General features: G+C 42.6%; 2 protein-coding genes across 2 annotated transcripts in view; one reads left to right on the forward strand and one right to left on the reverse strand.

The window, feature by feature from the left end:
* LOC134538691 (junctophilin-1) overlaps positions 1 to 24,800 on the reverse strand; it is a 386,273-nt gene that overhangs the window by 209,359 nt on the left and 152,114 nt on the right. Inside the window, exon 2 of the mRNA XM_063380120.1 lies at positions 14,363 to 14,574. Within this exon, the coding sequence (XP_063236190.1) occupies positions 14,363 to 14,574 (212 nt within the window). The remainder of the gene's footprint in view (positions 1 to 14,362; positions 14,575 to 24,800) is intronic.
* LOC134538982 (DNA ligase 1-like) lies at positions 459 to 10,011 on the forward strand (the record flags this gene model as incomplete). Its single annotated transcript, XM_063380641.1, has 4 exons — positions 459 to 653; positions 696 to 1,039; positions 5,465 to 5,550; positions 9,872 to 10,011. Coding segments are annotated over exons 1-4 (765 nt in total), but the record flags the coding sequence as incomplete, so codon positions are not given.

Below are 24,800 nucleotides of genomic sequence, written 5' to 3' on the forward strand. Positions count from 1 at the left end.
TTTATTTTATTTTAAGACTAAACAATTTATTTAAAAATGTTATTTATTTTTATGTGGAAAGTTAGAACGAAAATGAAAATAATTTATCTCTACCCATACCTAAAAAGCAAGAAGTTTCACTTAAGTAGTGCGTGGACTCCATGCCCAAAACTATAAAATGAAGAGGCTCCGATAAAATTCACTTAACAGTGAATACAATTAAGTTCCCCTTTTGGCTTTGTGAGCTTTGGTTCGCACCATCCGCCACACATGGCAGCACCACGGTTACAAACTTCCGTTTCATTCACAAAAGTACTTCTACAGAACGCCGGATACCGAGAGCGAAGATGTTGGACATCAAAACGTGGCAGTTTTCCACTCCATGCCTGGAGCAAGGGAACCGGCAGGGATGGAAAGAATCGGGGAAGGGAGAAGAATGAGGAGGATGATGAGGAAAGGATGAGGAGGAGGAGGAAAGGATGAGGAGGAGGAGGGGAAAGGATGAGGAGAAGGTAGAGGATGAGGAGGAGGAGGATGAGGAGGAAGATGATGAGGATGAGGAGGAGGAAGATGATGAGGATGAGAAGAAGAATGAGAAGGAGGATGAGGAGCAGACGGATGAGGATGATGATGAGGAGGATGATGAGGATGATGATGAGGAGGAGGATGATAAGGATGATGAGGATTATGAGTAGGATGTTGAGTAGGATGAGTAGGATGATAAGGAAGAAGATGATAAGGAGGAAGATGATAAGGAGGAAGATGATAAGGAGGAAGATGATAAGGAGGAAGATGATAAGGAGGAAGATGATAAGGAGGAAGATGATAAGGAGGAAGATGATAAGGAGGAAGATGATAAGGAGGAAGATGATAAGGAGGAAGATGATAAGGAGCAAGATGATAAGGAGGAAGATGATAAGGAGGAAGATGATAAGGAGGAAGATGATAAGGAGGAAGATGATAAGGAGGAAGATGATAAGGAGGAAGATGATAAGGAGGAAGATGATAAGGAGGAGGATGATAAGGAGGAGGATGATAAGGAGGAGTATGATAAGGAGGAGTATGATAAGGAGGAGGAGGATGATGAGGAAAGGATGAGGATGATAAGAAGGATGAGGAGGAGGAGGATGATAAGGAAGAAGATGATAAGGAGGAGGATGATAAGGAGGAAGATGATAAGGAGGAAGATGATAAGGAGGAGGAGGATGATGAGGAAAGGATGAGGATGATAAGAAGGATGAGGAGGAAGATGATAAGGAGGAAGATGATAAGGAGGAAGATGATAAGGAGGAGGATGATAAGGAGGAGGATGATGATGAGGAAAGGATGAGGATGATAAGAAGGATGAGGAGGAGGAGGATGATGATATGAGGATGATGAGGAGGAGGGGATGAGGAGGAGGAGATGAGGAGGAGGGGATGAGGAGGAGGACGAAAATGATGAGGATGATGTATATGAGGAGGAGGAGATTAGAACATACCGTGTAGCAAGCAGAAGGACACACGAGGTGACTCAAGGGGCGGCAAACGGACAAGCTAATCCGACAAGTGACTAATTCGAGCTCCCCAAGGACACGTCTGGGATCTTGGCCGCAGCTCAAAGTGTGGCAAGGTGGAGCCGAGACGGTGGGGGTTGGAAGGCGAGGGAAGGCAGCTAGTGGAGGACGCTGCGAGAGGAAAGAACCACCGCTAGGGATGAACCAACCCGCAGGGTCTTCACTGCTACTGCGTGTATTATCCTTATCAGCGTGCATTCAAATGGTCATTAAGGTGGCTTTACAATGTAAAAAAAACTTAAGAATTATATACTTAACCTGTACGCCGACGAGCACGTGGGTAGGTAATATCCAGTTTATGAGTGATTTAGTGATCGTTAATTCCAGCCAATAAAAACGGGCGAGATGGCAGCCATGTTAAAATTGAATTTTTTGTATTCGTAGGTATTGTCTGCATTTTGAAGTACATCTCGGTCTGTAATATTTGAGGATAAATAATTTTTTAACGTACCATTTTTATCCATGGTGAAATTGGTTATGCACATACTTCAAATAGCAGACACGATTGGACCTAAAAATTATAAAATTTCAGCTGTTATCCTGAAATCCGTACACAAATCAGAATCGAGGATATTTAACTTTAATATATAAATACTATTTGATGTAATGCTAGTATAATCTATTCCAAGCCACCGTAAAATGGCTTTACAGTAAGAAAATATATTCATGAATTTATTGTAAATACATATTTACTTATTATACATACAAATTTATCTGAAACATGAACAACATTAGAACAAGTAAACATGTTCGTTACCGAGGCTAGATGTTTACACATCATGGCGAGTATTGAAAGACGCGCTAACTTTTTTATTTCTTAAAAAAAATTTCATTTGTAACGCAAAATTGGAAAAAAAGGACAATATTCTATTATTACTTCTTAAAAAAATAACTGAAATACACCCATAAAGTTTTGACCAAAAAAATTTGAATCATTAAATCTTAAATATTTATATCTGTTTAACTATATAAGGTAATAAATATAACGCAAAGTTATAAATAGTTAATAATTGATGTTTTTAAAAGAATACTGTCAAAATACGCTTTTAAGCTCTTAAAATAAAATAGTAAAAATATAATATATTGGAACCTTTAAAACTAGTGAGAGTATAGAAAATAATAAATTTAGAATGTCTATTTGGCAACAGCGGGCGCTGCAATTTAAGCACGAGGAGAAAACTATTTAGTCCACAACTAACACCGGGAACCACACAAGACGACAAAGCCCTCACACGGGTTTGGGCTGGCTTGGCTGATGATCTTTCGGCGACGCCGCGCCAGAAATTCTCGGCTCCTGTGGGAACACTTGAGGGAAAGACCTTAGTCCTGTATCCCCCCCCCCTCCGACAAACCCTCTGTCAGTCCCCACGAGGGTTCCATCGCACGCCCGGCCGATTCGGAACAGACTTCGAACCCTTGACCGAATAATTGGTCCCTCACACTTGGCTCACTGGCGCGACAAGAACCCGAACTATCCGACAGAGTTCAAGTTGAAAAAATAACCTTAGTCCAAAGATAATCCTTGTTTGATAGTACGACAACTCTGTTGTCAAATATATAGTTGGTGAATTTTTTTTTGACGTGACAACGTCTAATAAATCGATGAACGCCGGCTGCACGCACGAAAAAGTGTCCCGTTACGCACATTGTCCCGTTACGCCGTGTCCCGTTACGTTCATTGTACGCTTGCGCCGCATCTATCTCTCTTCCACTCGATTGGAACAACCATCGATTTGACTTTTTCGAGGCACATTAAACTTTAAACACTCCCATTCGTTTCCTACTTTTACTATCATCGTCCTATCCTTAACAGAATAACACAGATTGGAAGAAGTTAAATAGCAAACATGTATAAAAGTTATAATTAAAATAATCTCTTCGTTAAAGTAATAAACATATTTTAATTAATGAGTGCAAATAAAAGTAAATTTATCAATTAAATTGTAGATTTCATTTCGCTCCTCCTTTGTATCCATTCAAAATAGTGATAATGAAATAAAAATGATTCAATTTTATTAATAAAAGTATGCAATCATTTCATCAATGTTTTGTTATGACGTTGGCACGTTAAACTATCGTCCGTAAACCGACTTTACAGACAACCAATTTTTTTTTATAAGTGACGGGGCTTTTGCCGAGGTGATTATGCTGTGGTTTCTCGTCACCTGTCGCTATCTTGCGGAAAAGGGCGTGAGGAATGGACGCCAAAGACGTCAAAGCTCAGTTATAAACCCGAGATGATAATCTTCCGCGAGTGGGGGAAATTCCCGAACCAGTCGAGAAATCGATCTCGGGACACATTTCACCCCCATCCGTCAGAAGTTTCAACCACCAGGACGAAACGATCTGGCAACTCTGAAGTTACTGGCCGTTAGTTAGGACTTTGAAAATCGAATACCACATTCACAATACGCATGCCCGTCATGGAAGCAAACAAATAAAACTCCGCTGAAAATTAAGAAAACCCACCACTTTTCCACTTGCAAGTAATCGGGTCGTAACCACAAAAAATGATTCACCTATGTTTTACGGGGCTGAGCACACAGCCACCGTGGACCCAAAGATCGAAATATATCTATCAAACAATTCTATCAAATTCACAACAAAGATGTTTATATTATGAACAAAAAAATGGCTTTGCATAATTTAACGATGGAGTTACGTACAAGGATTACGTCGAAATCCCTCTAATCCAGAATGTTCAGAACCATTAAAATGTGACATAGTTTCAACGGAAAAACCAAATTTGAAAATGCAGAGTAAGGTAACCAGTTTGAAGATCGGAAAACACTTAACGGAAATAAAAAGCAGACAGTAAGGATCAATTCTATGCGAAATTTAAAAAAAAGTGGGCGTACGGTTTCTTGAATGATATTCGTGAACAGTCCCCACTCGAATGTCCGAGTGGTTTTAAATCGCGTTTTTTTTTTTTTTTTCCATTCTGAAACTTCACATCATTATGTTTTATGAGAACATGCTACCCTTTTTTTTCTCTCTTGTAGTCTTTTATGACACGCATGATTTGTTCAGCATTGACGTCTATGTGCCTTGAGTTACCTCTGCAGTTTTATTTTTTTGTAGTTCAATCATTAGTTTAATGTTTTCTTCGCAATACATCACTGGCGTGTATATCACTTAACAGACGATACCCCTGAATTTAGGCAACGGTTTCAACATGAGTATTGTGGGTTGCAAACCAGCGAGGCGTCGATAAATTTCGCTCTAAAATTTTATACTAGTCTTTTCTCGAAAAACGGCGGAGTGAAGGATAGTACAAGGTGACGGTTTTCATTATTTTTGACGTGCAACAGTCTTGAAAATCCACATTGTTCGGAATGATCGTGTGTGTGTTGGTGTGTGTGTGTGCGGGGGGGGGGGGGGGGGGGGGGCAGGCTTTAGGTCTGCTGCGACACAGCCTCTTGAAGGGTGACAGAAAGAAGAATGTAGCTCTAGGACCCCTCATAGCTTGAGCCCTCCGGTATTTTCCCATGTACTTATACATTTTGATTTACTTTGTTTGTGGTGTTTGATACCAACCAAACAAGGGATTATTTTCTTTGATAACCCGACGCTCTTTCAAGCCCCGGGGGCCCCCATTGGCCGTACAACGTAATCGGAAATTGTTTGACCAGGACAGTTAGCCGTGCGCAAAAGCCGATTGACCTTATCGGCACTGGTTGGCGCTCTTGAAGGGCGACAACGTCGCAAGAGGCGGAGGATTTAGGAGGGAGGGGAGGAAGAGGAAGATCGTTGAAGGGGGGGGGGGGTAGAGCCCAGCATCCGCGCCGCGGCAACAATCGATAGCCGCCGCGACCTCTCGCTGGCGGTCCTGGCCCACGTGCTCGCGTCCCGCGAGGGGGGGAAGGTCAGCACGTGGTCGGCACGTGGTCGGCACGTGGTCGGCACGTGGACGGCACGTGGACTCCACAGGCGTCGCGCCAAACTCGCGTGGCCGGCTGCGCTTCACTCCAAACTCTCACCCCCTTTCCACAAAAACGAGCAAGCAACGAGTCGAGGTGAGATCACGATTGCAAAACTTAATGATCGTTAACTTCACAGGTGCGATAATAGTTTTCGTACCATCTTTGAATATATATACTGTATAGAAGTCGCCAGCCCAGGTTAAAATTTCTAATACGGTTTTGAGGTAGTTGGTTAATTCACCGCCGCAATCGCCACCATCTCTAGGGCATCGACTTGTGGTGATCCCTAGCGGACAAGTGTCGAACTCTTCAAACACCCCTTCCCCCTCCTGTTGAACAACCTTGAGCTGCAGTGAATGATAGGTGGGGGGTGCGGTAAATGACAGCGGGCGACAGTGCTGCGCTCTAATGTGTAAATAACAACTAAGACGATACAGTGCGTTACGGCAGCGCACTGCAGCAGTGAAGTTCCTAAGCTGCTCATCATACGCTTCTGAAAAAACGTAGAGTAAATACTATCCACTCGCGACTTCTATACAGTATATATATTCAAAGGTACCATGTGCGTCTCTGCCTGAGGACGGGAGCAGATGGCAGTTCCCGAAACGTCGCTTGCTTCTGTTTTGGAAAACTATTGTGTTTGTTTCGTCTTTTTCGTTTTGTCGTGTTTTTGTCTCGTTTCAACTGTTGTGCTGAATTTTTTTTTGGTTTCAATATTTTTGTGCTGTCATCATTTGTGGGAGATTTTTCGTTCTCTTAGTCCATTTTCTTTTTTTTTCTTTGTTTGTTGACGATATTCCTGTTATGGAATATTATGTGGCGTTTATATCCTGTTGACAACATCAATTTTTGCTTAATTTGTGTTTTAGTATTTTTTGTAGTTTTCTTCTACAGACATACATGTGCTTAGCAATGGCGTATGTCCAAAAGCTTACATCAAGTCATGCACTCCCATTGCACAAATCTTTAAAAGATAATGAAAATCAGAAGGTCGGAAGGTGCTTTCTCAAGAGTCAACTTTTCGACGGACAGACGGGTTGAAATTTTTTTTAACATCCGTAATGACGTAATAAATAAATACCACTCCGTAATCTCGCAACTGGAAGTATATATCACATAACAAATACGGAAAAAAATCTTTAATACCTGGCAGAACCGTCAGATACAACACTACAAAATGAAGTCCTAAAATTAATAACTTCATTGAACCTTTTTACGGTTGTATTATTGTATAATAAAATTTGACTCTTCAGAGCGAACCTCGGGTATCCATTTATAATTATTGCCAATTCCGCTTGTCTATGAAACCCGAAAGTAGCACGTCCGGCGCTTGCTCCACAAGCCAGAGGAGCGAAAGATAAAGGTGGCCTATTAATTAAACTCACTCTCCTACTTAACACCCAGAAACAACGGGGGCTTATCGCACCGAACTGGATGTTATCGCAAAGAATCGCGTGACCTCTGGGTCGCACGTTTTCCGCCTTATCGCGACCGGCAAGAACACGGCTTGGGGGGGGGGGGGGGGGGCGAGGAATAGACCCGTGCTGGTCCTACGAATAAACTTCCGCGAATATTTCGTCGTCTGGGCGCGAAACGTGCAGCATAAGTGTCTCGGTCTGACGTGTTTTCGTGGGAAACCTACCGATTATATACATAGAAAAAATATCCAAAGCCGTAACCATACCAAAAATTAGCCGATGGCAAATATTAAAAAAAAAAGGACCACGCAGAAAATTACGTGGAAGGAATTAGTAAAGGAAAAAAATTCTGCACAGACAGACACAGTGGACTGAAGAGACAATTGGGACAAGAACAATGAATAAAAACAAACAACAACTTTGGAGAACACAGCTGTGCTGAAACTGTGTCGTCCAATGTTGGTGCTTGTTGTTGTCTCATCGTTAGTATACACTGTGTTCGTCTGTGCTCAAATACTTTTTTTTTTTTTTAGAAAATCCTTTCATGAAATTTTCTGTACTATCCTATGTTTGTTTGTTTTTTTGACATCGGCTGATTTTGGCTTTAAGATCTCTGTTTGCACATTTTTTTTTTAAATCATTACTGGTGTTTCTAATGACGTGCAGTGTTAACCAGCAAAGGCGTACGTCCAAAATAACAAATTCAATCAACCAACCTCATTGCAAGAACCATTCAAAGAACGCACCATCTAGTAGTTGAAAGATTCGATTGGCACAGCACACGTGGGTATCAGATCGTCCACTCTACTTCCCCCACCACTGGCCCACAGCCACATGCTTCGCCCGTGTGAACCAGGGCCGTCCGGCAGAGGAAACTGAGGTTGCCAGAAGCAGAAACTATTTAATTAATTTGTAAAATCCCACCGCGAAGATGAAAGTGCGGAACGTTTAACAACGTACCTACATTACAGAAACAGCGAACATGGAACGGGCTGCTTACGTGGATTAATATGTTATGCATTCTATGCTTTTCTAATTATTTCCGTACTTTTTTCAGTAATGCTTATGCACAAATTTTTCAAACAAAAAATTTTAAGATCACGATGACGGACACGACTGTTAGCCAAGGGCGTCGCCAGCCGATGGCCAGTCGATGACCCGGGGGGGGGGGGGGGGGCAAGTTGTGGGAAAAGTATGTATTTCTTTGCATTTCGCTACATTTTTTTTGAATCTCTAGGGCTCTAGGGGGTGGGGGGGGGCAACTGACCCCCCTACCCCAATCCCCTGGCGACGCCCTTGCTGTTAGCTGTATGCCGGAAGCTACTTCTGTACTTAACAATCCCATTTTGAAATTCTTTTGTGTGTGGACAGCTTTGTCTTTCCTAACCTGACTAAAAAACTAAGTGTATCTGTTCAGGGAGGGGTGTGGGGTTAGGGAACACTAAGTGAGCCTCCCAGGCCGAAGCCTTCACGCCTAAATCGTGCTGCGTTTTTAAGCCAATCAGGAAGGATGCCGTGCATAACGAGCTTCGTTCGGAAATCGGCCAGCCACAGCAGCGATTGACGCCATGACTTAAAATTCCCCCTACCTTAACCATCGACTATAACTAGTTAAAAGATGGGCCCACGTGAAACCATCACAGACACGTGGGGAACTCCGGGCTCATTCACGCGGAGTTCAGTTAAGGCGAGTGTAGGTTCAATACAGGCCAAAAAAAAAATTGGTTGTCTGTAAAGTCGGTTTACGGACGATAGTTTAACGTGACAACGTCATAACAAAACATTGATGAAATGATTGCATACTTTTATGAATAAAATTGAATCAGTTTTATTGAATTATCACTATTTTGTATGGATACAAAGGAGGAGTGAAATGAAATCTACATCTTAATTGATAAATTTACTTTTATTTGAACTCATTAATTCAAATATGTTTATTACTTTAACGAAGAGATTATTATAACTATAACTTCTATACCTACATGTTTGCTATTTAACTTCCTCCAATCTGTGTTATTCTGTTAAGGATAGGACGATGATAGGAAAAGTAGGAAACTAATGGGAGTGTTTCAAGTTTAATGTGCCTCGAAAAAGTCCAATCGATGGTTGTTCCAATCGAGTGGAAGAGATAGATGCGGCGCAAGCGTACAATGAGCGTAACGGGACACAGCGTAACGGGACAATCTGCGTTACGGGACAATTTTTTCGTGCGTGCAGCCGGCGTTCATCGATTTATTAGACGTTGTCACGTCAAAAAAAAAACGGTATGGTCCAGGAAGAACAGTTGTCAGGGCAGACAGGTTCTACCCTGCTGGGGTCGGGAACTTGGGGACCTTTCGTTACGGAATTAGTGTTCTTGCGCGTCTGGGTTGGTGCGAGCGCCGCATGCGCCCCTGGCGGTGAAAGACATCATGCGTCGCCCTCGCCAGTCAGCACGTGCGCTTAAAGGCGCCGTCTGGTCGGGGTGTACGTGTGTCGGCGAGGCGGGATGGTAAGCGCGACGCTCGCTGGTGCTTCTAGCGCGGTGTCGCCTCTATGAACTGGCGCGCATTCTTCTCGTCATCACAGGACAGCTGTGAATTTTGAACCGTGACCACGACATTACACGGGCGAAGAAATTAAGATAAAGGTGTAATGCAAGTCCCTCAAGTGCTTTCAAGAAACTGTATCGGTTGCTTCACGCCCAAAAACTACTCTGAAAACACGCGTTTTTAGCCATTTTTGACTCTTCTGAAAATAACAGTTGAAAAGTTAATCCGAAATCGGAAGTACTTTTCGGCCCTCGGTGAATTTTTTAATTCCTTTTTGTAAGCAGACTCCACACGGATATCTAGAGTAGTTTTGACATCCCGTTGTTTTTCCTGAAGCTCTGCGCACCGTGTGCGTGCCCGGGCAGAAACGAAGACTGTTTGAGCGCATATTAAAAATTAAAAATACTTGTTCTAGGTTAATTTACGTAAATTAATCGCGTACCGACTCATCGGGTCTAAATCCAGGAGGAGAGGGAGAAAGAGGGAGAAAGAAAGAGAAAGAAAGAGAAAGAAAGAGAAAAAAAGAGAAAGAAAGAAAGAAAAAGAAAGAAAGAGAAAGAAAGAAAGAGAAAGAAAAAGAAAAGGAGAGAAAGCAAGAAAAGGAGAGAAAGAGAGAGAGAAAAATAGAGAGAGAGAAAGAAAGAGAGAAAAATAGAGAGAAAGAGAGAAAGAGAGATAAGAGAGAGAAAGAGAAAGAAAAATATAGAAAGAGAGAAATAGAGAGAGACATGTTGACTTTTGACAGTTAGGACACGGTCAACAGTGGTTGCGTGTTCGGACGAAAATAAATTCGTCAGAATAGCCCAGATTTGTTCGTGAGTACATAGCGGTTTCAGTGCAGACGTGTTCGGATATCAGTTTGCTTCTAGATCCACCAGCGAAAATAGAACCCAGAGACGATGCGTATTTCCTTGAAAGTTTCAAGGTAAAAAAAAATTATTACAATGCACCTACGAGAATATATATAAAAAAAAATATAAAAATGTTACCAACTTGTGCCCATTTTCCCAGCAATTAAATCCCACTTCTGCCGAGAAAAAGATCTATGTTATGGTAAATTGTTTTCCCCTTGCATATCCCACAGACACTTGCACGGAGGCGGATGCAGTCATTTCATTCGCAACTATTCGATTGTCCTGACGAAATCGTCCAGAACCTCTTTACGTCAGAACACGCATTATCCGTGGCTGCCTGGTTGCGCGCAGAGCTCCAGGTGTTAAAACGCGCCACTTAACAAACCTTTCAACGTTCATAAACGTTGAGTTTATACGCGTCAATTCACGCTGCTCCGCGCGGCGGCAAAAAGGAATTCTCAATGGGATGCCTAAGATGTCCAAGTTCTGTCCCTGACCGATTACACCCGAACAATTCACCTTCGGCGAACCTCGGGTTTATATATATGTATTTCTCTGTTTATTTTAATGTAGCTATACTAACCTAACTAACCGTCCATAGCGTTTTAAAGTGTTTTAATGTAGCTAACCTAACCGACCACTTTTAATATTTGAATTAATTTTTCCTGCGCGAAAATAAAACAAATCCCGAAGTTGGCCAAAGGTGAATTGTTCGGGTGTAATCGGGAATGGCAGAACTTTAATTTGCATCTTAGGTCTCCCAATTCTCAATGCCGCTCTGCGGTAGATAACAGCGCTGAGGCAGGACGATACAAGGGGAGAGGAAGGGGTTATTGACGACCCTTGTAAACCGGACAGGCGCGCGTGGCATGCCTTATGTCAGTGGACCGCATGTGACATGGCAAGTGAGAGAGAGAGAGAGAGAGAGAGAGAGAGAGAGAGAGAGAGAGAGAGAGAGAGAGAGAGAGAGAGAATAGCATTTAAGAGCCCTGCATGTTTCCTAACAAGTTTCCTTTCCATGACTGCCTCTATAACGTGCTTAAAAAAATGTATTCACTCACATTTTTGAGTATTAAAAATTCGACACAAAGTAATGTGAGTGGTATGGGGATGTATTCCACCATAGGTGTTCCACCATAGATGTTCGGGAAGCCTTTTCACAGACGAGAGAGCCAAACGCCCGATCGTGCATCTTCAGTGTTATTTTGTTAATTGTAAAAGGTTAGGTTAGCTACATTATAAATACTTTAAAACATTGTGGGCGGTTTATTTGGTTAGGATAGCTACATTAAAGATACTGTGATATCATGTAAACGGTTTCCTAGCCCTGGATAACTACATATTAAAAAGTTATTTGCTAAGCAACCATAAAATGATTTTACAGTATTTTTAATGTAGCTATACTTACCTAATATAACCAACCATCCACAATGTTTTAAAGTATTTATAATGTAGCTAACCTATCCTAATCGACTACAGAATTTAATGCCACACCGGTTTATACAATGAGATAGAACGGGAAAAAAAAGCGAGCATGAACTTCGGGGAACTTCGGGTGTGGCTCTCTCGTCTATGAAATGAAGGTTTCCCTAGATGTTCCACCATAGACTGACAGGGGTCATCGCTACAAGTCTCACAGAGGCGCGTCACGCGAAGACTGCACGCCAGATCTGTGCCTGCTGCGTAAAGGCGAAGATGCGTGTGATGAGCGAGCTGGCGTCGCCCCTAAGAGCTCGTGCGCCGAAGGCCCCGTTCCACGACAGGCTGAGATGCTCCGTTTACGTCGCTCCAGCGCGACCAATAGAAGCCGAGAGTACTTTGTTGCGGTGGTAGCCACGCCTGTTTGTGTTCTAAATACGTTAAATATTTTTATTTTTCGAGTTTAAAAATATCTAGTTATACATTATTAATTTGTCTTTCATTTATATTATATACCATATCATTCCCAGCGTGAGTTTTTTTTAAATATCTGTGTGTGTATCTTTTTCTACACATATATATAGCTGCCTCTCTATTTCTCCCCCTTATTTACCCATATATATTTTATCTCATTTTTTTAGATGTCACAGGCGTGGCACAGGTTTGTAAAATAAACTCCGAGATACATTATTTATTTTATACAGGGTGTGGATTCTGCCCGTGCTACCGAAAAGGTAACATTTTATTTCAATTACATCACAACATGGCGATGCGTTTCCGCAGCCTCAGAAGATGAGGAGGGCGTTGGGTAGAGGGCGGTGGGTAGGGGAGAGAGGATAGGGTAGAGGGCGGTGGGTAGGGGAGAGGGGATAGGGTAGAGGGCGGTGGGTAGGGGAGAGGGGATAGGGTAGAGGGCGGTGGGTAGGGGAGAGGGGATAGGGTAGAGGGCGGTGGGTAGGGGAGAGGGGATAGGGTAGAGGGCGGTGGGTAGGGGAGAGGGGATAGGGTAGAAGGCGGTGGGTAGGGGAGAGGGGATAGGGTAGAGGGCGGTGGGTAGAGGAGAGGGGATAGGGTAGAGGGCGGTGGGTAGAGGAGAGGGGTTAGGGTAGAGGGCGGTGGGTAGGGGAGAGGAGATAGGGTAGAGGGTGGGGGAGGGGAGAGGAGATAGGGTAGAGGGTGGGGGAGGGGAGAGGGGATAGGGTAGAGGGCGGAGGGTAGGGGAGAGGGGATAGGGTAGAGGGCGGTGGGCAGGGGAGAGGGGATAGGGTAGAGGGCGGTGGGCAGGGGAGAGGGGATAGGGTAGAGGGCGGTGGGTAGGGGAGAGGGGATAGGGTAGAGGGCGGTGGGTATAGGAGAGAGGATAGGGTAGAGGGCGGTGGGTAGAGGAGAGGGGATAGGGTAGAGGGCGGTGGGGGAGGGGATAGGGGATAGGGTAGAGGGTGGTGGGTAGAGGAGAGGGGATAGGGTAGAGGGCGGTGGGCAGGGGAGAGGGGATAGGGTAGAGGGCGGTGGGTAGGGGAGAGTGGATAGGGTAGAGGGTGGTGGGTAGAGGAGAGAGGATAGGGTAGAGGGCAGTGGGTAGGGGAGAGGGGATAGGGTAGAGGGCGGTGGGTAGGGGAGAGGGGATAGGGTAGAGGGCGGTGGGTAGGGTAGAGGGGATAGGGTAGAGGGCGGTGGGTAGGGTAGAGGGCGGTGGGTAGGGTAGAGGGCGGTGGGTAGGGTAGAGGGCGGTGGGTAGGGTAGTGGGCGGAGGGTAGGGGAGAGGGGATAGGGTAGAGGGCGGTGGGTAGGGGAGAGGGGATAGGGTAGAGGGCGGTGGGTAGGGGAGAGGGGATAGGGTAGAGGGCGGTGGGTAGGGGAGAGGGGATAGGGTAGTGGGCGGAGGGTAGGGGAGAGGGGATAGGGTAGAGGGCGGTGGGTAGGGGAGAGGGGATAGGGTAGTGGGCGGAGGGTAGGGGAGAGGGGATAGGGTAGAGGGCGGTGGGTAGGGGAGAGGGGATAGGGTAGAGGGCGGTGGGTAGGGGAGAGGGGATAGGGTAGAGGGTGGTGGGTAGAGGAGAGAGGATAGGGTAGAGGGCGGTGGGTAGGGTAGTGGGCGGTGGGTAGGGTAGTGGGCGGAGGGTAGGGTAGAGGGCGGTGGGAAGGGTAGAGGGCGGTGGGAAGTGTAGAGGGCGGTGGGTAGGGTAGAGGGCGGTGGGTAGGGTAGTGGGCGGAGGGTAGGGGAGAGGGGATAGGGTAGAGGGCGGTGGGTAGAGGAGAGGGGATAGGGTAGAGGGCGGTGGGTAGGGTAGAGGGGATAGGGTAGAGGGCGGTGGGTAGGGTAGAGGGCGGTGGGTAGGGTAGAGGGCGGTGGGTAGGGTAGAGGGCGGTGGGTAGGGTAGTGGGCGGAGGGTAGGGGAGAAGGAATAGGGTAGAGGGCGGTGGGTAGGGGAGAGGGGATAGGGTAGAGGGCGGTGGGTAGGGGAGAGGGGATAGGGTATTGGGCGGAGGGTAGGGGAGAGGGGATAGGGTAGAGGGCGGTGGGTAGGGGAGAGGGGATAGGGTAGAGGGCGGTGGGTAGGGGAGAGGGGATAGGGTAGTGGGCGGAGGGTAGGGGAGAGGGGATAGGGTAGAGGGCGGTGGGTAGGGGAGAGGGTACAGGGTAGAGGGGGGAGGATGTAGGGGTGGTGGACCGAGCACTCACCTCCGTCGGCGTAGGTCTCGGAGCCGTAGCCGTCCTGCAGGCCGCTGGCCCAGGTGCCCTCGTAGCGCGCGCTCGAGGACGCGGACTGGCGCACGCCGTAGCGGCCCTTGAAGCCCTGCGTCCACTCGCCGCGGTACACCCAGCGGCCGCGCGCCTCCACGCCCAGGCCGTGGCGCTTGCCGTTCTGCCATTGGCCCTCGAACGAGCTCCCGCTGCGAACAACAACGAGCAGCTCTCAGTCACGTTTTCACGTCCCCGCACAGTCCAGCCAAATCGGCGATCAACCTCGCGACGAGAGATAACAACTCTTACGACGCAAGACACGAAGATTCTACGAGACATCTGAGACAACACGAAATAAAGATCGCAAGCTTCCGCGGCCATTGTCTGCATTTTCTTGGCTTCTGGGGGTAGGCCCGTGTCAGATAAATTGTCTTGCGACGTTTCTGGCAGTCATTGCACCTGCCCGATGATGGTGGCAGCTGCAAAGACCGCCGAAAACGTCGCAAGACAATTCACCTGACACGGCCTACACAACCCAGAGGCCAAGAAATAATATATATATGCGAAAATTCAGCTTATTATCTCTCATTCTGAGTTTGACCCCCTTTTTTTTTTATGCTAAAGCGACTGGACTAGCAACCAGGCGTGTCCTACGGTGCCTGAGGCTTCCTTTGGAACACTCTGAATACAACAAACACGACATATCCATTAACTAATTTATTACTTTAGGTAGCTCATGCGTAGGTATCTTATATGCTAAATTTTATTTTCATACTTGCACTGATATGCTAATTCAGGTTTCATTTAAATGTATTTCTGGCAATAGTTTTGGTATGTCTAGGCTAGTAATATTTATCAGGTATTATTTTTGCATGTAACTAGTTGATAAAGATGTATGTGTTTAAGTGTAAGACAAGGCGGTACGCCTTAACTTCGTCACTTAAAATAAAGCAATAAATAAATAAAATTAATTTTAATATTGTGCAAATGAAATTTGTTTCTTTAGCAGCAAGAAATTAAGTGTCCTCAAAAGAAAAATAGGTATAATAAAAAATTTCAAAATGGCGTAACTACAAAAAATAAATCTGCAAAAAAACTTTCTGGTTTTATAATCAAATTAAAAAAAAAAATCATGATGAAATTGGAAAAAAAGATTTTACCGTTTCTCGTTTAGAGCCAAATTTTCTGAGTTGTAAGACCTTTTTAGTAATTATAAGCAGAGTTGTTCATAAGGTACCCATTAAAACTTTGAGGAATATAAAAAAAATGTAATAACCAAGATGTAAAAATTTGATTTATTGTTACACTTCCATTTTCTATTTTACACACATCTCTATGGAGTAGGCCAATATTTGTGCTCCATGATACGCTTGTCTCCAAGGTAGGTATACATATTTCTTTGGCGTTACGGAGTTTGCGATGAACGTTAACTATATACATATGTATATGTAAAGGATAAGGGCAACATTGCAATAAGATTGCACAGAAAATCTTTTTCTAAACTTTTACAAGAAATTTATTGTAAATTTGTACCAACACACGGCTTTGGTTTTTTTTTGTAAAATATTAAATATATTTTATTCAAACAAATATATATATATAAACCACGGATAATATATAGTATTATGTGCTCATATAATACTGGAATGCGATTAAGGGAACGGTAATCCTAACCCAGTATTATTATTGCAAACACTTATTTTGTAGTGATGCAGTTGTTTTCATGTAAACGTACAAATATCTGTAATTTTACATGGATATTGTTGTTTCATTTACAATATTTTTTTGCAGTGTATGCACTGATGCCCTCGCCAGCGGTTTGTTTCTTGTAGTCGGCGCTCGCATGCAAGAGAAGCCATTCATTGCCTTCTTTTTGACCGTGCCATTCAGGAAAAGATTTCTCCTGCGCTGGTTGGCTGTAATTCGAGTATGTACCAAAACTAAACACGCCCCAAGAAAGAAACTCGACCAATCACGAAACACAGACGATGCTAGTGTTAATTCTTTTCTATTCTCCGAATTTTAGTTTTTCGCAAAAAATAAATGCCATTGATTATAAACATTAAAAAAAAATCATATTGTAGGCAGAGATTAGAGAAAGTTACAGATGGAGCATAAACACAGTTTGTAGGTATCTCTGCTGAAGCCAGGGGATGTAAGGGGGAAGCAGGTCGCCGCCATATTATGACATGAAGAAAATCGCATTTTCTCATAAGTGATGTATGTATGCTGGTGGAAAAGTGCATGAATATTAAACAAATAAAGACTGTTGACTCAAGAAAAATGATTGTGTACAAGAGTATGTAGTAAACAACATTTCTATATATACTATATAAACAAATGGCCGCCATCTTCTTACGTGAACAAACTGGCCACAATGCTCATTATGCTGCCCCAATTAATTTTTTTTTAACGATTTTTGTTGTGCAAACAAGGAGAAGAAAAGGATCGCTGAGGGATTGTTTGAAAGTTATAATTCTCTAGGTACGTTATGAAAAACAAGTGCATTTTTACGATGCGCGCGCAAAACCAAACGAAATTTTCACAGGATGAAATCATAGCTACAACTCAAAATAAAAATCTTACACTTTAAAACGGGCCCATATTATTAAAAAAAATATATTTAATGTGAATATTAGTGATAGAACGTGTGTATAAACTTTTTCAATTGTATTTTTAAGTATGTGTGTGTGTGCGTGATGTTATGTTACCATAAGTATCATTTATTTTGAACACTGAGTACACTTTTCATTTTTTTTTTAAATTTTTTTTTCATTTATTGGATTAATACTTTACCAACCGTATTAAAAATATCTCTAAGTTTCCTTAGTTATTCTATTTATATTAATTATTTGCATACAAAACTAAATTTAGTATTTTATTACGCAAAAAAAAAAGATAACGCGCGTACATAAGAGTAGTATATAATAGCCGGAACTGGCACTGGCGCTGGCGCGTGGAGCCTGAGCCGGTGTCCGCCATATTGGATTGTGACGTCACGGCGGCCATCATGGATGAGTGTAACGGGACACAGCGTAACGGGACAAGTTTGACCTTGACCTTTGACCCTCAAAATTCGCCAAAATTGGGCAAAAATTGCCCAGAATTCCTCAAAATTCGTCAAAATTTACATTTCTGTGAAAAAAATTCCGCCAAAAAAAATATCTCAAAAAATTCCTCAATTCAAAAATTAGGATTTCGAAAATCCTCAAAAGTCATTTTGTCTTAGAAAAAACCCAAATTCCTAAAAGAGGCTTAAGCATCCTTGTTTACAGCCTCCGATAAGCCTCTTACGTCATCTAGGATTACGACCGCCATCTTAGATTATGTCGTCACCGTTGCAGTTTCCGTTACGTCCGCCATCTTGAAAATCTTTATTTATTATTCGATTTTAATGAAAAAAAATTTAAAATTTATAAAAAAATTCACTTAACAAAAATTTTATGAAAAATATTTAAAAAACAAACATTAACGACACGGAGTACGGAGTCCTCGGTTCGAACCCGACGAGTGCAAAAAAAAATTAAAAATGGCGACAGGCTCCTTCCCTCACAGTGGACGCAGGCAGACTGACTCCCACCACATGTTTCATAGCATATATATCGTCACCTAGTATGACGTCATGTACGCCATCTTGAAATTTGGACGCCATCTTGAAAATCTTTATTTATAATCCGATTTTAATGAAACAAATCCCAAAATTCATCAAAAAATTAACGTATTTGAATTCTGTTTGATTATATCGATGCACGTCCTTGGTTCGATTCCCGACGAGAGTAAACAGTCGATCCTTCCTCCATGAAAGCTACCTAGACTGATCTTCCACCACCAATACCAAGGTATATATCGTCAACTGGTATGACATCATGTCCGCCATCTTGTCTTCATCCGCTGGAGACCACCATCTTGTTTTCGTCTGCTAGAGTATGCCGATACCATGTAGTATAATTATTTGGTCACCATACTTTTGTCCTCAACTGTTGACCTTGAAATTTAACCTTGACCTTGAAATTTGACCTTGACCTTGAACTTTGACCTTGACCTTGAAACTTGACCTTGAACTTTGACCTTGACCTTGAAACTTGACCTTGACCTTGAAACTTGACCTTGAAATTTGACCTTGACCTTGAAATTTGACCTTGACCTTGAAACTTGACCTTGACATTTGACCTTGACCTTGAAATTTGACCTTGACCTTGAAATTTGACCTTCACCTTGAAATTTGACTTTGTCCTTGTCGACCATCACGGACCCGACATTTTACGTTCAGTAGATGCTACCAGGAGCTACCACCTGCTGGAGTATGCCATCTTGTGTGTACTTGTATTATAGAGTACATTTCCATCTGGATAATTTTATTCTAACCCGCTACAGTGCAGTAATCATTTATTACTGTGACACTCGCCATCTTGAAAATCCGTAATTTTAATGCTAGAGATTCGGGAAAAAGTTCAAAATTCATTAAATAATTCACTCATTAAAGTAATGATTGATTGGATCGACTAAGGTCCTTGGTTCGATCCCTGGCCGATACAAAACAACTTCAATTAAAAAAAAATACTAAAAAAGCGACAGGTTTGAGAAAATAAAAACACCACAAGTTCTTTTAAAACAATTTTATTACATAAATTCAATACACTACTACAAGTACAATAGAACACTGACAAATTACCAAAGCCTTTTGGATTCCGCGATTCAAACAGTCTTCTTATTGTACGGACTAAGCCTTTTACATGACTTTAAATGTCTATCCGATCCGTCCATCACCAGAGCCAGAGACGGACTGAAGTTCATAGCACTTATATATGGTCTCATTAGCCGGTACAACACATGAGTCAAATCAATAACCATGTTCATTATACGTCTCGGAGCATTTTTTATAATGACGATGTAAGCTATCGAGACGTGAAATTAGTTTATTGCACTTATTGCACTGAAATTGTATTCTTTGAACATTATTAGAACAACCGCTTCTTTCATGTCTGCGAGCATTTGAGGTGATAGTAAATGATGCACCACAGTATTTGCACTGATGCGAAGTACGCTTTTCATTAGCGGAAGAATCCATTGCTGATGAAACTTCGGATGATGGTGGTATCACATCTGTTGAAATCTCCTCCAATGTTGACGTCGTCGTTGCCAACGGGATCTGCTCCAACATCGTCGGCGCCGACGTCATGGTTCCCGTAGTCGATGGTACATCCTCCATCGAGTACGACGGTACATCCTCCATCGAGTACGACGTTAAAGACGGTAAAGATGCCATCGAGGTCTCAAGAACAGCTAATTGACACGACTTATGCACCAGAAGAAACAAACTAGGTGATCCTTACACCGCCGACGTCAGTAACAAACTGAGCGTCCTGCTGTCTAGGACTCGCTTATATACATGCACCGTATGGAATAATACGCTAGTCAAATCAAGAACCATTTACAATAATACTAGAGTCAAATCTACAAATTAAAAAAGAGGTTCATTTGATCGAAAAAAAAATTCGATCTCTCCAATATACGCCAGGCTCCAAGAGCTACAATTAACGACATCAGATCCATCTACATTTTGCTCCTATGCTTCAATTGACCATTAGCTGCAAGTGCTCCAACAGCTCCATCAGCTCCAACACGTAATGTACGCAATGTACGCACAATACATAAAATTTACATGCAATAAATGTAATGATCACACAATACACACAGGAAACGGAACGCACACACAGTACACACAGGAAACGGAACGTACACACAGTACACACAGGAAACTAAACGTACACACAGTACACACAGGAAACTAAACGTACACACAGTACACACAGGAAACGGAACGTACAAACAGTACACACAGTAAACGGAACGTACACACAGTGCACACAGGAAACTGAACGTACACACAGTGCACACAGGAAACTGAACGTACACACAGTACACACAGGAAACGGAACGTACACACAGGAAACGGAACGTACACACAGTACACACAGGAAACGGAACGTACACACAGTACACACAGAAAACGGAACATACACACAGTACACACAGGAAACGGAACGTACACACAGTACACACAGGAAACGGAACGTACACACAGTACACACAGGAAACGTAATGATCACACATACAGTAGCGGAAACACACACAGGCTTAGTTGGAAATCAGAATACAAGAAATAAAAACATTAAATTTTTACTTTCAATATTTTATTACTTCTCAACATTACACAAATACAAGTAAAAGAAGCCATTATTGTATGTAGCCAGCTTTCCTCAGTTCTTTGAGTATGAAGGTTATTTCTTTGATGCACGGATAGTTTCCTGCACAAAGCGAGCCATGTAGAAGTCTTAGCCGGTCAACCAATATGTTTGGATCTTTCCATGATGTGTAATCAATCTCTTCTACCACCATCTTACTTGCTTGTTTATTATAAATACTTTTAATATCACAATCATCCCAGTGATCATAATAAGCATTATCAGATTTATTTATTATAACACGACGTTTCCATCGTTTCGGTCTCAGGACATCGCCACATTCTTCGATCTTGTCAGCTCTAGGTGCTTCATCACAGTCTATGCCTTTGTCAACAATCTCAGAGTCACTGTAACAATCACTGTAGAAGACATCCTCTTCACCCAGATTACCGTATGAATTCGCTATCGATGATGTCGAAGTGTCTTCATCGTCTTCATGCTTCCTTTTTAGGAGTCCATCATTTTTACAAAGAATGGAGGATCTACTGAATATAGGCTTGAATGTATTCTCACTTTTCACGGTGTTGATACTTCCATTAGTTTCAGTCTTCCCGAAGCCATTAGCATCCTTCAATTTATGTTCTTCCTCACGATCGGGTGAGCTAATACCATCACGCTCAGGACAAGGAAAATTATTGTCATAATGCAGATCACTCTTTTTTAGTCTAGTGGATCCATCGGTGTCCTCTATGCCGTAAGTAGTCTTGACTTTACATGTTCTACCATGTCTTTTTAAGCTGTCAATTCGTGTTAACAACCTGCTACAACGATTACAGCTTAACATGTTGCGTAGTGGGTTTCTAGCACAATCATTCTTCTCATGACGTCTAGCATTCCTTCTCATGACAAAATCCTTGCCACAGTATCTACAGCGGCTTCCTTCCGATTCAGCTATAGATAACAAACCACGATCCATGGTAGCTTCTGTGACTAATGTTAGATACAAACTGTCAGTTTTCTCCAATTGGAACCATTTCTTAAATAGAGTTTTTGAAATATTTCATCAGCGAGAGTTAAGTTATCTAATGCAAAGCAAATTGATGCAAGTAGTTCCGGCTGTCGTCAACAGATGGCGCCACGTGTTGCTTGCAGGTAAATAATATATATTTCATTAATGTGGGATGCGGAACGCTCACTATCGATCGCAAAGGGAGGTTGGCTTCGATAGTATCCAAGGAGAAAAAAGTTCGTCCTTCCTGCTAGTGCTTCTCAGATTTCTCACGGTCCGCAATCTTGGATTACGACGTCACGGCGACCATATTGGATGGGTGTGACCTTGACCTTTGACCGAAACCGCAGGAATGATCGCAAGCACACGGATTAACCATCAAAATATTGATAAGAATAATCAGGAGCACACAGAGAAAACCATCATAATATTGGCAAGAATAATCAGGAGCACACGGAGAAAACCGCCACAAGTGTTCTTTGATATCATTAAAATTAAAAAAAAAATTAATAAAAAATAAAAAATAAAAACGAAAAAAAAATTCAAACATTCTGGCTTGTACTAGAACTCTATCTTTGCTCAACAATGAGAAGTTCACAAGCTAGCAGAATGTTTGAATTTTTTTTTCGTTTTTATTTTTTATTAATTTTTTTTTTAATTTTAATGATATCAAAGAAAACTTGTGGCGGTTTTCTCCGTGTGCTCCTGATTATTCTTGCCAATATTATGATGGTTTTCTCTGTGTGCTCCTGATTATTCTTATCAATATTTTGATGGTTAATCCGTGTGCTTGCGATCATTCCTGCGGTTTCGGTCAAAGGTCAAGGTCACACCCATCCAATATGGTCGCCGTGAAGTCGTAATCCAAGATTGCGGACCGTGAGAAATCTGAGAAGCACTAGCAGGAAGGACGAACTTTTTTCTCCTTGGATACTATCGAAGCCAACCTCCCTTTGCGATCGATAGTGAGCGTTCCGCATCCCACATTAATGAAATATATATTATTTACCTGCAAGCAACACGTGGCGCCATCTGTTGACGACAGCCGGAACTACTTGCATCAATTTGCTTTGCATTAGATAACTTAAATCTCGCTGATGAAATATTTCAAAAACTCTATTTAAGAAATGGTTCCAATTGGAGAAAACTGACAGTTTGTATCTAACATTAGTCACAGAAGCTACCATGGATCGTGGTTTGTTATCTATAGCTGAATCGGAAGGAAGCCGCTGTAGATACTGTGGCAAGGATTTTGTCATGAGAAGGAATGCTAGACGTCATGAGAAGAATGATTGTGCTAGAAACCCACTACGCAACATGTTAAGCTGTAATCGTTGTAGCAGGTTGTTAACACGAATTGACAGCTTAAAAAGACATGGTAGAACATGTAAAGTCAAGACTACTTACGGCATAGAGGACACCGATGGATCCACTAGACTAAAAAAGAGTGATCTGCATTATGACAATAATTTTCCTTGTCCTGAGCGTGATGGTATTAGCTCACCCGATCGTGAGGAAGAACATAAATTGAAGGATGCTAATGGCTTCGGGAAGACTGAAACTAATGGAAGTATCAACACCGTGAAAAGTGAGAATACATTCAAGCCTATATTCAGTAGATCCTCCATTCTTTGTAAAAATGATGGACTCCTAAAAAGGAAGCATGAAGACGATGAAGACACTTCGACATCATCGATAGCGAATTCATACGGTAATCTGGGTGAAGAGGATGTCTTCTACAGTGATTGTTACAGTGACTCTGAGGCTGTTGACAAAGGCATAGACTGTGATGAAGCACCTAGAGCTGACAAGATCGAAGAATGTGGCGATGTCCTGAGACCGAAACGATGGAAACGTCGTGTTATAATAAATAAATCTGATAATGCTTATTATGATCACTGGGATGATTGTGATATTAAAAGTATTTATAATAAACAAGCAAGTAAGATGGTGGTAGAAGAGATTGATTACACATCATGGAAAGATCCAAACATATTGGTTGACCGGCTAAGACTTCTACATGGCTCGCTTTGTGCAGGAAACTATCCGTGCATCAAAGAAATAACCTTCATACTCAAAGAACTGAGGAAAGCTGGCTACATACAATAATGGCTTCTTTTACTTGTATTTGTGTAATGTTGAGAAGTAATAAAATATTGAAAGTAAAAATTTAATGTTTTTATTTCTTGTATTCTGATTTCCAACTAAGCCTGTGTGTGTTTCCGCTACTGTATGTGTGATCATTACGTTTCCTGTGTGTACTGTGTGTACGTTCCGTTTCCTGTGTGTACTGTGTGTACTGTGTGTACGTTCCGTTTCCTGTGTGTACTGTGTGTATGTTCCGTTTTCTGTGTGTACTGTGTGTACGTTCCGTTTCCTGTGTGTACTGTGTGTACGTTCCGTTTCCTGTGTGTACTGTGTGTACGTTCCGTTTCCTGTGTGCACTGTGTGTACGTTCCGTTTCCTGTGTGCACTGTGTGTACGTTCCGTTTCCTGTGTGCACTGTGTGTACGTTCCGTTTACTGTGTGTACTGTTTGTACGTTCAGTTTCCTGTGTGTACTGTGTGTACGTTTAGTTTCCTGTGTGTACTGTGTGTACGTTTAGTTTCCTGTGTGTACTGTGTGTACGTTCAGTTTCCTGTGTGTACTGTGTGTACGTTCAGTTTCCTGTGTGCACTGTGTGTACGTTCCGTTTACTGTGTGTACTGTTTGTACGTTCCGTTTCCTGTGTGTACTGTGTGTACGTTTAGTTTCCTGTGTGTACGTTTAGTTTCCTGTGTGTACTGTGTGTACGTTTAGTTTCCTGTGTGTACTGTGTGTACGTTCCGTTTCCTGTGTGTACTGTGTGTGCGTTCCGTTTCCTGTGTGTATTGTGTGATCATTACATTTATTGCATGTAAATTTTATGTATTGTGCGTACATTGCGTACATTACGTGTTGGAGCTGATGGAGCTGTTGGAGCACTTGCAGCTAATGGTCAATTGAAGCATAGGAGCAAAATGTAGATGGATCTGATGTCGTTAATTGTAGCTCTTGGAGCCTGGCGTATATTGGAGAGATCGAATTTTTTTTTCGATCAAATGAACCTCTTTTTTAATTTGTAGATTTGACTCTAGTATTATTGTAAATGGTTCTTGATTTGACTAGCGTATTATTCCATACGGTGCATGTATATAAGCGAGTCCTAGACAGCAGGACGCTCAGTTTGTTACTGACGTCGGCGGTGTAAGGATCACCTAGT

This window comes from Bacillus rossius, chromosome 14 (genome assembly GCF_032445375.1).
Source record: "Bacillus rossius redtenbacheri isolate Brsri chromosome 14, Brsri_v3, whole genome shotgun sequence".
NCBI lineage: Eukaryota > Metazoa > Arthropoda > Insecta > Phasmatodea > Bacillidae > Bacillus > Bacillus rossius.